The sequence below is a fragment of the Lissotriton vulgaris genome, chromosome 8, assembly GCF_964263255.1.
Source record: "Lissotriton vulgaris chromosome 8, aLisVul1.2, whole genome shotgun sequence".
Lineage (NCBI taxonomy): Eukaryota > Metazoa > Chordata > Amphibia > Caudata > Salamandridae > Lissotriton > Lissotriton vulgaris.
Window position 1 is genome coordinate 279,254,239 of NC_141696.1, and position 16,768 is coordinate 279,271,006.

General features: G+C 42.8%; 1 protein-coding gene across 2 annotated transcripts in view; it reads left to right on the plus strand.

Annotated features, from left to right (window-relative positions):
- The first annotated feature begins 4,398 nt into the window (after positions 1–4,398).
- The window catches only part of C8H21orf91 (chromosome 8 C21orf91 homolog), a 90,451-nt gene continuing 78,081 nt past the window's right edge, over positions 4,399–16,768 (plus strand). Inside the window, exons 1-2 of one of the 2 annotated variants that reach the window (XM_086934045.1) lie at positions 4,399–4,555; positions 16,449–16,582. In XM_086934045.1, coding sequence (XP_086790171.1) covers positions 4,554–4,555; positions 16,449–16,582 — 136 coding nt within the window. In that variant the 5' untranslated portion in view covers positions 4,399–4,553. The remainder of the gene's footprint in view (positions 4,556–16,448; positions 16,583–16,768) is intronic. The other variant, XR_015299272.1, reaches the window with a different exon arrangement.

Below are 16,768 nucleotides of genomic sequence, written 5' to 3' on the forward strand. Positions count from 1 at the left end.
CATATCAGTAAATAGCACGAGACTGGAAGCAATATCACCCAGATAATATTCATTATGTATTGAGTTCCAGACCAGCTCTCTTATCAAGCAAATACTATCAGCATTTAGCCTGATTTCAAGTGTTTCCAATTTTGCCAAAAAACTAGACTAGGGGAATATATTTAAAAAATGTTGCACTGGAGTGCACAATATGGTTGCCAGGGGAGACCAGGATTAAAAGCCATATCTTCAGTTTACGTTATTTTATTGCCCCTAAGCCACAAATAGGGTGAGGATGATTCTGCACACCTGATAACCCTTGACTCAAAACTGCAGGTGAAACCAGATGTTTTAGAGGTTGATCCTATTATGGTGAATTAAGAATAAACTGCTTTTGAAAGCGATGTATGCTTGCAAACAGGGCGACCCTACTAAAGACTTTGGAAGGTTTTTGTTTATCAGAAGGGTGAATATTATGAATATTAGCGAAAAGGGTGGGTAAGTGGCACAGCACTACAGGAACTGTGCACATACCCACACAGGTTACCCATGTGTCACAATTTAATTTATTGATTACAAAACAGAAAGAGTGGTGCACCTATCATAGGTTTCTCTTGATGTGCTTCGAAAGGATCTTTCCTCTATATTTAGTTTTAGTCATTAACAGAGAATAACAACTTTAATAGTCCTATAAAATCTCTTACAATTTGGCCGATATTTTAAACAAAATAAATTAATTAAACAAAAATAATTAAAATTAACACTCAAGCGATAGAATCAAAACATTTTATTTAAGATCTAGTTGTCATCTTACATGAAAACATAAAGTTCACAGATTTTCCAAATCGCTACCAACTTCTTTTGTCTAGCTCAAACCAACAGTTGAGCTTCATTAATGAATGGTTTTCACAATTTGAAAACCTTTATTCTTCAAAACGATTACAGAGTTCTGTGTCAGAATCGCATCAACTATCAGCCAACATGTTTCGAGAACAAGTCACTTTCTCTGGTTTAATAATCTTCCTACACCATGTTCTAATTTGAAATATAGTTTAAAATAGTTTTGACTGCACATTATGAATTTATTTTCACAATGGAAGTATTAGTCTTTTGTTAAGCTGGAAGTACGCATTTGAGTAGTGTCATACAAAATCAAACTATCCAACATTCAAGGGGGTGATTATGAAAAGGAAGACAATAATACTGCTCTAATCTTAAGGCGAATAACATGCTGTAGCACACATCTGTGGATACATATCAACATTTAAGAAAAGGAAACTGGAACATTTTTTAAAAAGTAATCAGGAGAATTTATTTCACCCACTGACTTCTATTGAAGCAGAAGCAATTTCAGGTGGGAGACAGTCAAAATAAAACCATTTTTGTCTATACAAATCTGTAGTCTTCCACCTGAATCCAGTCTATTGGCATGTATAATAAGGGTGCCATCTGACACGTTTTTAAAGGCCTGTCTATTATTAACATGTCACACAAGAGGTAAAAAGAAAATCAGTCAAATCATTCAAATACAGTATTTTTCACCCTTGAAATATAAACTTAAAACAACGAGCATAATATTATTTTTAAACAGTGATATTTGTATTTGCTTTAGAAATATTTTAGACAGCATTAATCTTCTTATGAAGTGTTTTCCTCGAAAAGATTTCACACAATCAAGCGACAGCTGCAGTCTTGTCCTTCAGGCACCCTAAACAAGCAGTCTAAACTTTTCTCTGAGAAACATGGCGGCAATCCTATAAGTCAGGGGTACTCATAGTACGGTCCGCGGGCCAGTGGAGGCCCGGCAAGCCTTCATGGGCGGCCCGCGGACATTGCAGACACCTGTGTTTAAAATTAAATAAATTAAATAGTGTTCGCAAATACAGCCGCAGCAGCTCGGACTCAGACTGTGCACTGTGGGGGCCCGGGTGATTCCAGTGATTGCCAGAGGGGAGCTGCAGGGGCCTAAGAGGTGAAATTCCAAAAAGCCTAATTAACATGTAAATTGTCTTTTAAAGACCCATGAAGTACTTGGTGCGGCTGTGTGCGCGCGGCCGGGGAAGCTGTCTCAGCCCGGGCTGAGAGCTGACACACACACACACAGGTGAGAGGACAGAGAGGGAGGGAGGGAGACACAGAGGAAGGGAGAAGGGAGACACAGAGAGAGGGCAGGATGGAGGGAAACAGAGAGTGGGAGACAGGGAGGGAGACACAGAGGGAGGAAGGGAAACAGAGAGTGGGAGACAGGGAGGGAGACAAAGTGGGAGGGAGGGAGACACAGAGTGAGGGAGGGAGACAGGAAGGGAGGAGGGAGACACAGAGGGAGGGAGGGAAACAGAGCGGGAGACAGGGAGGGAGACACAGTGGGAGGAAGGGAGACAGAGGGAGGGAGGGAGGGAGACACAGAGGGAGGGAGGGAAACAGAGAGTGGGAGACGGAGGGAGACACAGTGGGAGGGAGGGAGACACAGAGGGAGGGAGGGAGACACAGAGGGAGGGAGGGAAACAGAGAGTGGGAGACAGGGAGGGAGACACAGAGGGAGGGATGGAGACACAGAGGTAGGGAGGGAGGCAGACACAGAGGGAGGGAAACAGAGTGGGAGACAGGGAGGGAGACACAGAGGGAGAGTGGGAGACTGGGAGGGAGACACAGAGGGAGAGTGGGAGACTGGAAGGGAGACACAGAGGGAGAGGGAGACACAGTGGGAGAGGGGGAGACACAGAGGGAGAGTGGGAGACTGATACGGGAGACACAGAGGGGGAGTAGAAGACTGGAAGGGAGACACAGAGGGAGAGGGAGACACAGAGGGAGACACAGAGGGAGAGTGGGAGACAGGGAGGGAGACACAGAGGGAGGGAGGGAAACAGAGAGTGGGAGACAGGGAGGGAGACACAGAGGGAGGGAGGGAGACACGGAGGGAGGGAGATACAGAGGGAGGGAGGGAGACACAGAGGGAGGGAGGGAAACAGAGAGTGGGAGACAGGGAGGGAGACACAGAGGGAGAGTGGGAGACAGGGAGGGAGACACAGAGGAAGAGTAGGAGACTGGGAGGGAGACACAGAGGGAGCGTGGGAGACTGGAAGGGAGACACAGAGGGAGAGTGGGAGACAGGAAGGGAGACACACCGGGAGGGAGGGAGACACAGAGGGAGGGAGGGAGATACAGAGGGAGGGAGAGGGAGGGAGAGAGAGGGAGGGAGACACAGAGGGAGAGGGAGGGAGGGAGAGAGAGAGGGGGAGAGAGAGAGAAGGAGGGAGAGAAGCAGGGAGAGAGAGAAAGATGTGTGTATGCTGGGTCTGGTGGCTCAGTGGACAAAGGTGTCTGCTGCAGGGACCTGTGTTTAACCTCATGGTCACAATTTTTGTTTGATTTAGCCCCGCCCCCTCCACCTCTGACCCCGCCCCCACTGGTGCGACCCTCAGCCACAAACCACACTGTAAATTTGGCCCTCAGAGAAAGTTTGTGAGTACCCATGCTATAAGTGATACTGTTACCACATGGCCTTTTTTACGGACATGGCCTATATTTTTAATTCAAAGCAGGTCAAAAATTGTGAAAGTATGCGAAATAAGGTATTTTTTCCTTCTGAAACATAAACGTAAAATAACAGACACATAAAGAAATCATTTTAAAAGTATCTGAGTGCTCTAAACGTTTCAGAATGATTGATCGATCTAACAAATGTGGAAATGCAAGATTACAAAATATTTCTGACAATTAAAAAAAATCCACTTTCTTGGGTATTCCACAACAACAAAAAATAAACAAATGTCCGGTATGGTTTTTCTAAGAAAGATGCACCCCTTTAAACGTGATAATGGAAATGCTGCCACTTTTTAAGGTATCTTACGGTCAATTAGCCTTAAAGCTAATTGTAAATATTACATGTGTCACTTTCGTGCTACAGATAAACAGTATCGCAGTGTTGTGCCTATTTTGAAAGAATCAAATACTTTTGTTGTAGTGGTAAAACCTCGACATCTGACTACAGAAAAGCCCTCTCGACGAAAGTTAAAGATGGCCGCTGCGCTGAAAGACGAACGGTACTAGAAACATTTCTGAGCCTAACAATCAGAAACCGGACAGGAGATAATGGCTGCCTAAAATGGGAATTGGTAGAGTATAATAAAAATCGACGCATTTCATGGAAAACACAATACATTTCGTATTACCAGCTTGCTGCAGCTAGTTGTGATAAAATATCCAAAAAAGGTGATACCACTGTTAGGCAATAATTGTTTGTGTCAGCATTCTAACATATACCACTTTTAAGGCACATGAACAGTTGCTGATAATAATTCAGTATAACATGAATTTTCCATAAGTTTCTAACACGTACGAAAGTGCGAAGATGGCCACCAGACTTTATTAGTACTGAAGGTGGCTTCGGTTATGCTTCTGTTACGCGCGTCCTTCTTTAGTTTCAATGCTAGGGGATGTCCATGCTGGCAGCAGCAACAGCCTGAGCTTCAGGAACAATAGTGAGGAAGCGGCAGCTACAGCAGTGGGCAGCTGTGCCCGAAGAGAGGGATGTAACAAAGAGCACCGTAGGACCAGCGGCCTCTTAACAACACATGTAGGTTTTTTTGTATGTAATTACCTCTCGGCACTTTTGTTGTATTAGCTGTTCTCTCTATATTTTCCGTCCCTGGCTGACATTTCTGCATTGGGTACCCCACAGTTCGTTTCCCTAAAACGGAGATGTAAACATTCCCTCGTTCCCTGTGGGTTGTTTCAAGAACCTGACAGCTCCTGCGAGATTGATGTTTTGTCCCCCCCCCCCCCCCCCCCCCCCCCCCTAAACGCGCTTCTTAAAACGAGCCCTGAAGCTCGACCTGTGGTGGGTGCCAGGGGGCAGCCAGCCGTCCAGGCAGCAGTGTTTACCGAGCGAAGGGGCAGCGCAGCGGCTCCCACACACACTCACTGGCCTCGATCTATGGACCGACACGAAAGCAGGCCCATCCAGATCAGTGGCTGTATTAGAGATGTGCTAGGTTTGTATGTAGTGTGTTTTTTTTTTGTTCACCGATGTCTCTATCCTGTCCCGACTGTTCCTGTCTGATATCTATGAATCTGACCCTGATCTTCCAGATTTGGGACCAGAGCGCCAATTGCCGCTGTTATGAAGTTTGATCTGCGCTAGTCATCTTTCCAGCTAGGGTTTCCACAGTAATGGACCGAGGTCCTGCTGTGGTTAATGCCATTGATCCTCCGGGCCAGAGTCTCGCTGTCTGCTGTCCTTGTCTTATTCTGGAATGTTTGTTTTTGCTGCCCCATTCTTCCTGACTGTTTATGTATTTGAGCGCTGATCCAGGCCATAGGTTGTGTGCGTTCTGGTCCAAAATAGCAAGCTGGCAGACCACCAACTCGACATTGAAAGTAAAGGACATCGTTTCGGTGTAACGGTAGCTACCCCTGTTTTGACCTTTCTTTGACACCCCTGACTTCATCTGTCACTACTCAAGACACCCCTGGTCTTAGGGGGACATGAACTAAGTCTTAGAAAATAACGTTTTTTTCATAGTTTTAAATGCTTGTCCTTACCATTATTAATCAGCGGCAAATAGTAGACTGTGGCTACGTTAAGGGGACAACCAACTGATGTTGTTAATAACTGAAACATATTTTAGATAATTTATGCTATTCCATTTTGGCAAATGTCTGTCCATGGTTAAAGTAGAGACAAGAAGTGGATGACAATAGGCCACATTTCAGGAGTTTCATTGATAGGATTGTGGTAATTTATTGGATTTAAAAGAGTCTTGAAAATATATTTTCCGGTCATTTTTAGAAGATCTTTCGTTTTGATGTCTTCTCGTATAGAATTGTCAAAGTGTAACAAGTAAAGGCCTGTTTGGTTGCTTTGGCGTTTTACCAAAATATTTTGAAGCTGGAGGTGTAATTTGCTTTTCGTGTTTTAGTCGTTTTCGCAACAGGCAGTCTAGCCTGTAGCTGGTGCAGATGTCTTCACGAAGATAACTTTCTTTGTGATAGAATAGCTTTTAAATTAAAACAAAACGCATGAGTGCTAGAGTAGGCTAATTTAGATGAAAAGTAAACTGGTGGATGACTTTTATCTTGAGAAATTACTATGACTTTTCCTTTTGGGCAAGATACCATGGGTGATTTTTGCTTTTTAATGGTGAAGGTTATACTTATGCCCCCTAAACTCCATCTCGTTTTCCCCTAATATTCTCTAACACATTTCCAACCAATTCCTTTCCTCTAGTTCAGTTCCTCGCTTACTTCCTGTCCTTGTTTGGGTTGCGGTAGTCAATAAAGATGGACTACTACAACCTTTTTTGTAAACAAAAATTGATATATTTCCTAATGTCTTATGAATTACTAATATATTTTTGGGACGTCTTCCCTTCTGGTTTTGGGATCCTGTGATTGGTCTGTATATTTTAATTTGACAGGAATTATTTGATATTTCTCAGACATATCACCAACTTTAGGACATGGTCTGCTGTTCTCTTTTTAATGTTTTTTCCCCCCGTTGAGTTTGTGCCAAATCAAGAGATTTGAGAGATGCCAGTTTAACTTAATTCTGGTCATGATGCCTTTACTGGATGAGCAGGCAATTTTGTTGTACACATGTATGATATTTCTGTGGAGAACTGAAAATGGCTAATGTGCTTGTCTGATTATGTGTATTTTTAAGTTGAAACTGGAATGTAGTACAAACCTATAGACCTTTCTTGGGGAGCAAGGGAGCTTGTGGTTCACATGATTATCAATTGTTCTTTCAGTTTTGCATTATGGTGTGAAAATATTGTTATGAAGGATTCATTTTAGAGGGATTTAACTTGATAATAGGCCATTTTAGTTTTAAGACTAAATGACTCCAACTTGTTGGTGCATGGGGAAGATAATTCATGTGTAACCGGGTGCAAGTAATTTACAGTCCCTCTACATGATGTTTTTGTCCTTGGATACTTCTTGTTTTATTTGAGCAGGTAACTTACGGCACCTGGTAAGTCATTGCAAGAGATCTGGAGAATATGAATTGGACTGTGCATTAAAGAAAGGAGATAAACCTTTTAAGCACAGGCCACGTAACCCCCCCCACCCCCACGTAAGTAGCTGGAATGTTGTGCAGCTTCTTGTGGTTAATATTATCAATGCTGTTGGGGAAGCACTACCAGAAGACTGGCTTGTCTTTCATTCAGAATTTGTTACTGAGATGCTTGTCCAGGTTTGATGGTGCTCAGTAAGCATATACACTACAGATAAATAGTTCATTTTTCATAAATCCCCAGTGTTTATCACTTTTTCTTTTCTATTTTTTTTCTTGCTCTCTTTCATGAGCAGGCAAGGACAGTGTCCGCAACCACTCTTTAGAACACAGCTGCGGCGTTTTGTCGGGCTACTTAAGATTTACCTTTTTAAAGCGTCTTAACAGGTCGGGTGACCTGTAGTATCAAGGCCAGTTTCAGAGATATGGCGACTAGTCTCCTCATAACTATGCAGGATTGCCTAGCAACATTTATTGGTTAGTAGGTACACAATTGGCACTCTGGATCAAATCTGCAATTTAATTTCTCCTTGGTGTTGCCACAATACCAGTCTTATGCCGTCTGCCAAATCATAGTTCTACGTCTGTATCTACGGCATGTCCCAGTTTTTGCTTTAAAATTCTGGTCACCCTAGTTAGTGTCTGATATGTCAGTCCTCCCTGCTCTCCCCTGAGCCAACTTCTATATGTTTTGCCATTTTCCTTTATGGTCTGAAATGTTGAGTTCCCTGGTTTCCCTTTGTGCTGTGCAGGACAAGATAGTTTGACCAGAGCTGTGTACTTAAGCCTGCCCAGCGATGAATCCTTATTGATCTGTCCTCTTGGATTTTTTATACACTTATATGCCTTTGTTGGATGCTCATACGACGGTCTACTAACGTTTCTGCATGTGAAAAAGCAGGCCGGTCAGAAATAATATAACGCTGGTAGTTTACAGACAGTAAGTCTGTCTTGTGTCACTCACTAGCCAATACTTAACTCCTGAAGGATGTGGTCACTTGCTGAATGTTACACAGTATTTAGACCGTCATGGCTGTCAAACGGTTACATTCTTTAACATGGCCTGCAGCACAACATTCCGTTAAGTAGTGACAGTGAACCTGGTGATGCAGTCAGTTGTGAGGGATTTAATCAACGTTCACCCAGCCGCAGCATTTCTCAGGAGAAACCTTTCCAGACTAGAAGGAGAGTGACCAGGAGAGTGACAGACAAAGTGTGTGAATTGCATGGCCTCAGCGTGATGGGGGGAGGTGCAGCTGCTTTTAAGAAGTCGCAGGTTTTCGCCCGTCCGAGTTTGTAATACGAGAAGATCAAACACTGCGTCTTAGTGGCTTTATAAAGGGGGTGGAGACGCATCGACTGGGTTATGGGAGTTTTACTTTATTACGCTTGAGGCATTTCCACCCTTTGTTAGATGATTATAGCACACATTTGTTTAAAGATCCTTCCTGCTTCAAGACACGGAATACCCCTCCCCTGGGTCTTTCTTGTTCCGTTTTTGTAAGGCTTTGAATTGAGAGGGGTTTTTCACCGTGAGGGTTTGCGTTTTGACTAATTGACAGAACCGTGTTATTTCTAGCACAGCTAAGATGTTTGCATGTGCGCTTTGCCTCATGAGCTGCTTGGCTTTAAATAGCCCTTCTTTTGGCTTGACTTGTACTTGTGTTTGCTCTCCATGAGTATCTGCTGACTCGAATTCTAAATGAATCTCCGGTAATCGTTCATGCTTTTTTGTGATTTGTTACGCGGCACGTGCAAAAGGCCTGTTTTTTTGTTGTATTAGGATACTCTGCAGCGTGGTTTCAACTATTTTTCTTTTCTTTTTCATGGGTACACACATTGAGTTAATAGTTTTAACTTGGAGTGTGCGAAATCTCTGTAATTTGCGCTTGCATAATTACGCAAAGTTATGAGGAAAAAGCGAAATAGAAAACTGGCATTTTGAGCTATATTTTTCTGCACAAAAAAACATGCTGTGGACAACAGCTACTCATATTCTGGTCTTCCTCGTTGACCTTGTGCCAAAATGATGCTGTGATGTGGCATAAATATGCCACATAGAATAATGGTGTATTTGTGGACATTTTGTGTAAGGTTCCTCTGCATATACTATACCAAAGCAAGGTATAGTGTGCACCGAGTCCCGTGGATCCCCAGAGGTTTAACAGAGGCTAAATTAGACAAACAGGAACAGCTTTATTTGAGGTAGTGTGGTCGGGCAGTTAGCCTTATCAGTTGGGCGTGTTAAACATGTATTTTGTTCACTCATGCTACTCGCCAGAAAAGCGCATCAACACCCTTCCGGGGTAACAGGTACTATGTGAATGCAAACCTTTCTTCCCCTTCTAGCCCTCCACTATCCTTCACACTCCAAATAACTGACTAATATCCACCACTCAAATTACTTTCATATTTCACCATACTATTTCACCACTAATCCTTTATGGGTTTCCGGAGCAGCGTGCTTCAACACCCCAATCGGGGGTAAAAAGCGCTATATAAATACAAACTTTTTTTCCTCTTCTACCCTTCTGCTATCCTTCCGAATCCAAATAATTGACTAACCTATCCACCACTTAAAATTTACTTGCATGCTTCGCTATACTAATTTAACACTAATCCTCTATGGGTCCCGGATTAGCGTGCTACTCGCCGAAAAACATCCTTCAACCCCTCGTCGGGAGTAGTAAGCGCAAAACAAATGCAATTACAATACAATACTCAATCAAGACTGATGGCACACACTCAGAGAACGAATCCAAACCAATTAGGTAAGCATAAAAAGGTATTCTTATATTTTATTTCTGGTACCAAGCAGGACTTGGCACAGGTAAGTAGGATACACTTTCAAATGCAAAACTTTACAAGAAAATGCAATTGGGGTTGAAATCGAATTGTTAAAGGTTTGTTTGTATTTGTTTTTAAAACAGTACAGAATACAGGCAGAGCAGGTCCTCTGGGTTCTGAATGGCTACTGGACATGCCAGGCTTTCGCTGTGAGCAGGTCTGAGTCGGGACAGGCTGGTAGGGCTGGGGTCAAAACTGTCGGTGTCCTCTCGGCTTTTGGGTCCTTCTTCTTTCTTCCTCAAATCTAAGGAGGCATGGTTCAGAGTTGACCCTAAATTTAGTATTTTGCGGCGACTCTGAACCTTGCCTCCTCTCTTCCTCACTTGGTTTCCCCACTGATTCTCCAGCCTTAAGTGGGGGTCCGAACCAGTGGGAGCCTGTTACTGGGAGCAGCAAAAGGCAGGGTCCGCTCACAAAGGTGGCATGCCTTTGAAGCTTACCCTTCGTGGACCCAGCCCATCCTGGGGAAGGAGGCATGACACCTCTGCCCATGATGGGCCTTGTTTCTGGACCCAAAGAGAGGAGACCCTTTACCCAGGGGTCCAGATACCTGTCTGGTGGTGGCAAATGGCGGGTAGCTGTCAGGAACCACACCAGGGCTCTAAGATGCCCTCTCAGTGCATTTTATATTAATACCCACACATGCTTTGCGAATGCTTGTTTATTTTTGTTTCCCATACTCACAATGAAACTGGTTACACTGATTTTCCATAATGAATATTTTTGGGAAATGCTAGCATGCATCAACACGTTACTAAATGATGCTGCAAATAAATAGTACCTGAAATTTTACAGTAGTTTAGCTAAATGTTTTTTTTCCTGCTTTAATTTTTTATGAACATTTTATTTTGAAAACAAGGAATCGTCAATAATGCTTTCAAGCTTCTGCAAATATTTCCATCAAATCGGAGAGCATGCTGTAAACATTAAACATAGCCTCATATTGCTAAACTTTGAAAACGTGTGTACACTGTTTCCTACTGGAACCACTGTTAGTAGTGCAGTCAGAGCTTACATTTACTTAAAGAGTTCACCCTAATAATAAAGACTTCCAATTAATGAACCATAAATACAAGTTTGAACAGCATTAACATATGGACAACATTATTACCTTAACTGCAGACAGCGCACTTCCCTGATCCATAATGTGGTAATGCAAACTGGCAGCCAAAGTGTTTGTGCTGCAGGGGGTTGGGCCTACTTGTCCCAAGGCCAAAATACACATGAAATCCTGTTGCCCTTGACCCCAAATAATATGTCCTTGAAGTGGTGCTATAGGAATTCCACATCTCTGTGTATGTAACATGAGTATACTCTACAACTGCTGTAACATGCTGCATTTGAATACTGCTGTTTTTTCTTGTTTAAGATCAATAAAATTGATTTATTAAAATAACCACACTGATCTCTTCCCAATTGATCTACTTCTGGCCCTGGATGCCAATATTATACTAGCAGAACAGAAAAACACAAAATATTTCTCTTTGCATACTGTTTTGGCATGGCGCTCTTTTCCGAGATAGGGCGATAATCTGCTCTATACAAAAAGCCACTTGATACACTCCTTCACATATCTCTGGAATAAAACTGGCCTCTACCTGCAGAAGAATAAACCACCATAGTCCATTTATGAGTCCATGCTTTGTGAACTAAATATAAAATAACCATACACCAGTGCTCTCCCCTAAATGTGTGTTCTGCTTTGCTCTCAAACCCATAATGTAGTGTTTACACAAACACGCATACATGCAAAGCTCAGAGCCCACATTCAACCAATCCCTTATTGTTAGAAATTGGGTCTCAAGTTGGCAAAGTTATGCACCCTGTCCAAATAAGGACCACGATCCTTGTCAGGGTAAGTCAGATACACACCATAAATTAACTTGTGCTCACCCTCTGGTTGTTTGCCACAGAGCAGGCAGGCTTAACTTGAGAGGCAATGTGTGAAGTATATGTGCAACACTTCAAGCAGTAAAACAGTGAAAACATTACACAAAAAGAATCCACACCAGATTAGAAAAATAAACGTTAATTTAATTAACAAAACAAGACCAAAAATCCTATAAGTAGTACCAGGGTTATAATGAATATCTGCAAATATAGTGCTTTAAATCAAAAAAGCGTCAACCCTGGCTATCTGATCGCACTTGACCAAGTCCAATCCGAAAGTTCAGGCCGAACGTAATGGGGCACGAGTCGGATATAGAGTCCAAACTTGCCCCGCTGAAAAAGTATCTTGGTTGAAGGATATGTCAACGTCGAGGGTAAGGTATGAGGAGCAGGGAGGTGATGCACCAGTTCCGATCCTTAAGATTCGCAGGCGATGTGCCATCATCGAGTTGCACACTCTGGAGTGCATCGTCGACGAGCCGCACAGCCGGCAGTGTGAAGTCTTCGAAGGGGCGATGTGTCGGCACCGAAGGGAAGGTGTCTGTTCCAACTGGGGCAACGACGGCTATGCATGGATTTTTTTTAGTTGCCACTCAGAAAACACATTTCTAAGGGCCCAGGACTGGATTCAAAGGGGCAGAGTCCTGGTGCTGCTCCTGGAAGTCTTTGATGTTCCTGAGACCTCAGAACAGGAGGCAAGCAGACCAGCTTGGACGGAGTCTTGGTATCTCACATCAAGCACTTGCCCTCCTGTCCTCATTTCTGGCAGGGAGATCCCAAAGAGTGAATTTTAAATCTTTTCACTCTGACTCCTATGTTCTACCTTGTGGAGTCCCACAGGGATCTTCTCTGAGCCCTACTCTGTTCAATCTGTATGTGGCACCCCTTGCAACTGTGGTCCATTCCTTTGGATTGGAGGTGGTGTCATATGCAGATGATACACAGTTATGGTTACCATCCCCAGGGGACAGGGCTCATTGTCAGAAAATATCATTGGATATATGACTAGAGTGGCTGACTGGATGTCTGCTAACTTTTTGAAACTTAATGGGGATGATATTTGGATCAGGGGTATCCAAGTGGAACGGTAGCTGCTGGCCTCATTCTTTGGGATGCTGTCCTCCCCCGAGCAAAAAGGCTAAGAACCTTGGCGTCTTGAAGGATATTGAACTCCGTTTCCATATCCAAGTGAATCGAACAATTTCTACATGCTCCTGGCTGATAAGGATGTTAAAAAAAATCTTCTCTTTTATCCTACGACCAGCTAGAATACAGGTAGCACTGGCCTTTGTAATGTCCAGACTTGATAACTGAAACGCTCTGTACCTGGCTGCTAATATGAGCGTGCAGCACCAAACTTCAGGTACTGCAGAACGCTCTGGCAAGACTCATTCTGAACATTCCCAGAAAACAATCAGGAAGGGGCTAGATCGTCTGCACTGGCTTCCCATTGAACAATGCATTAGTTTTAAATCTCTCTGTATGGTTCATAAATCATTGTATGCTCCCTACCCTTCAAGGCTGAAGACTGTTCATTTGGCACTCTCCCAGCAGACCATTACGTTCCTCGCTAAAAATGCAACTGTCAGTACCAAGAACCAAGAAGAAGAAGTGGGGGGACAGGGCATTCTCGGTGGCAGCAAGCAAACTCTGGAATTCCCTACCCCTTGCTCGCAGATCTGTCCCACTTCTGCTTCCCTTCAGAAAAGCCCTCAATACCTGGATGTTAATAGTCTAGCGGTGAGCTGGATCGCTCTCTTTTCTACTTTCCGGGGTATGTACAGCTGATCTCTAGTGCCTTGATACCTTCGGGTGAATGCTGCGCTTTATAAATATCAAATCGAGACCTGGAGTCACTGAGTTCAAGTGGTGTAGGTCTAGTCCTTTTCTACCAGGCAGAGCGGGCAGCAGGCAGGTCAGCACAGCTGAAAAGCAGTTCTTCCAGAGTATCAATCCAGCACAGTGGCAGTCCTTCAGCAGCACAGCAGTCCTTCTTCCTGGCAGAGTATCCACAGGTCCAGAAGTGTACTGATTTGGTAGGGTCAGAAGTCCAGTTTATATACCCAGTCGTGCCTTTTGAAGTGGGGGAGAATTCAAAGAGGGGCTTTGAAGTGCACAGAGATCCTCCTTCACTACAGGGGGTTAGGTAGCCCTTTGTGTGGGAGCAGGACACAGCGCATTCAGGTGTGTCAGCTCCTCACTCCTTCCTGCCCAAGAAGACCCATTAAGATGCGAGTGCTTCATCAGAACACCTAAGCTTCCTTTGTGTGTGGCTGTCTCGAGGGAATGCACAAGGCCCAGCGTCACCCACCCCAGACGTGTATTGGAGATAGGCAGCAGCCAAATGGAGCTTTAGAGCAGAAAAATAACAAACTTACTAAAAGTGGCATTTTTAAAGTTGTAATAATAAATCCAACTTTACCATTAGAGCGGATTTATTATTACAAGTCCATAGTTACCAAATATGACAGTTCTACTGTTCCTCAATCAGAAATTACTCGTAGTAAATGTAACGAGGAATTCCCAATGTTAACCTAAGAGAGGGGTAGACCTCACAGTAGTAAAAATTAATTTGGAAGTTTTTCTCTAATAAGACATGTAAAACGAAAAAGTGTATATCCTGCATTTTACTTATACTGCATCATGCCTGATGGGCTAATTTGGGTCTACCTCAGGGGTGACATGTTTAAGAAAAGGGGAGTTTAAGGCTTGGCATGGGGCTTTAAATGGCAAGACGACACGTTAGTTGAACAGCACATACGGGGTTTGCAATGGCAGGCCTGAGACATGTTGAATGGGCTACTTGAATGGGTTGCACAATCAATGCTGTAGGCCAACGAATAAATAGCATTTAATTTACAGGCGCTGAGCACATATAGTGCACTTTATCAGGGACTTGGAGGTAAATTAAATATGCCAATTGTGGATGAACCAATGTCACCATGGTTCAGGGGAGTGAACACATGCACTTTAACACTGGTTAGCAGTGGTAAAGTGCCCAGAGTCCTGAGGCCAAACAAAACAGATCAGCAAAAAGTAAGGCAAGCTTGGCAAAACATTTGGGGGAAGACCAACCCAAGGCTGACGGGTCTAATTCTCATTACCCTGTGGACATGCTGTACCACTAAAATGTTATAGCTCAGTGGCCCGCACAGGAGTTGGGTGAATCGGGGACTGTGTTAAGCTCTGTTCACAAGGCAATGAATGTGTCCCATAGACAAGGTTCAAAACATCATTTCAAAATAGTTAATAAAGAAAAGGACTGACTCAAATCGAGAGTTCTAGATTGGAATTTAGAAAAACTATAAAGGTTTATTACAACATTCCAAGAAATACAATACAGAAATAGTAAAAAGCTGATGCAGCATATCTCAGTTAAATGGATAAAAGCATTGTCAAGCAGGCTCTCTGCAATAGAGAATAATAGGCAAAATCAGAAATAGACTAAGTCTCAAATGTGCAGCAAAGTTAGTAAGCAGTCAAGCAGCATCCCCATTAGCCTCTTCCATGCTCATGACGGCTCCCGGCCTTCATGAGTCACGGTGGGCGTGTGCTCATGACGGTCGGGAGCCGTCATGACCACGCCCACAATTGGAATGTCCAGCACTGCGGCGGATTTCGCGCCGCAGTGACTAGGTTAGAGACCAAAAAGATTAGCTTAACCACAAATTCAAGACCATTTACTCTATTAAAAAAACATTAAAACTGCAGTCACCGTGGTGTGAGCAAAGAATTAGATTTTCAACAAATCAAATTACAGATTTATAAATAGTCACCCTATCACTTTAGCAATAACCCTCCCACATGAATATTAATTCAACTCTTCTGACCCTAAGTCGACTGGAGGCTTCAGAACAAACCAGTTACATAACAGTTAACCATTGTGAATGAGTACAATACTGTGTGCAAGCAGAAGGTCCTTGAAAACATGTAGCAAAGCTACAAAGCTTCAAGCCCTCTTTGAAAACGGTGTCCTTCAGAGATCAACAAATCCACATTTTGCTGCACGTATTAGCGAGCACAACTATAAACAGAGAAATTTCATGTCACAGCATCCTTTTTGGCAAGAAGGTGTTTAGGCCTAACTGAAGCCTAGTTAGCCTAAGCCAGGAAAAACACTTTAATAGGTCATAGCAAATTTGTTTCTATGTCAATTTATACACCAGCATTCAGGTGTAGATTAATTGCTCTGTACACTATTAGTAATGCACATTTTCATTTACACTCACAAAACCACTAATACCCCCTTCAATGCATGCACATGTTAAATAAACCTTTAGATATCTGTAGCTCCCCTTTCCTTTATTTCACAACTAAATCTTCTCTCTTCTTCTCTGCTTAAACTCCTTCTTCCTACTATTGCCCACCTTTGTTTCTTTATTCAAATACAGTCTCTCATTCATACATGACATAACATGTTTTCACTTATTCTGCTTTTATACTTACCGTGCTTCCACACTCCGACATACCATAACGATGGTACACATAAACACTGGTTTTATTGTTGTGCTTGACTATGCAAACGTAAAAGATTGTGTCCTAGTGAAAGCTTGTTGCCCATATGTCTAGACTTTGTTCTTCTGTTAAAATCTATATCGGTTGAAGGTGTGCTAGTGGTGATTGGCTAATAAGAAACATGTTTTGTTCTCTTCTACTAAGCTTACACTGATGACATTAAATTGGTGCTACTTTTAATATACTTCTTTATTTTTAGGGGCACAATGATTGAAGAAGAGCAGTTTGTAAATATTGATTTGAATGATGAGAATGTTTGCAGTATTTGTAAACTTGGAACCGATGTAGAAACACTGTCATTCTGCCACATCTGCTTTGAGTTGAATTTAGAAGGTAAGCTTAATTGTATATTTTGGGCTTTTTACAAAAAAATAAAATTTATTAGGTACTGTGTTTATGTGCCTTACGAAGCCCTATTCGATTTATTTCTTTGAGATTTCCTTTATCTTGATGTATTTCCATTTTCCTTGAACCTGTTATCTGTTTGTGTACTATAAAAAGGCAAAACAATAATTGAAC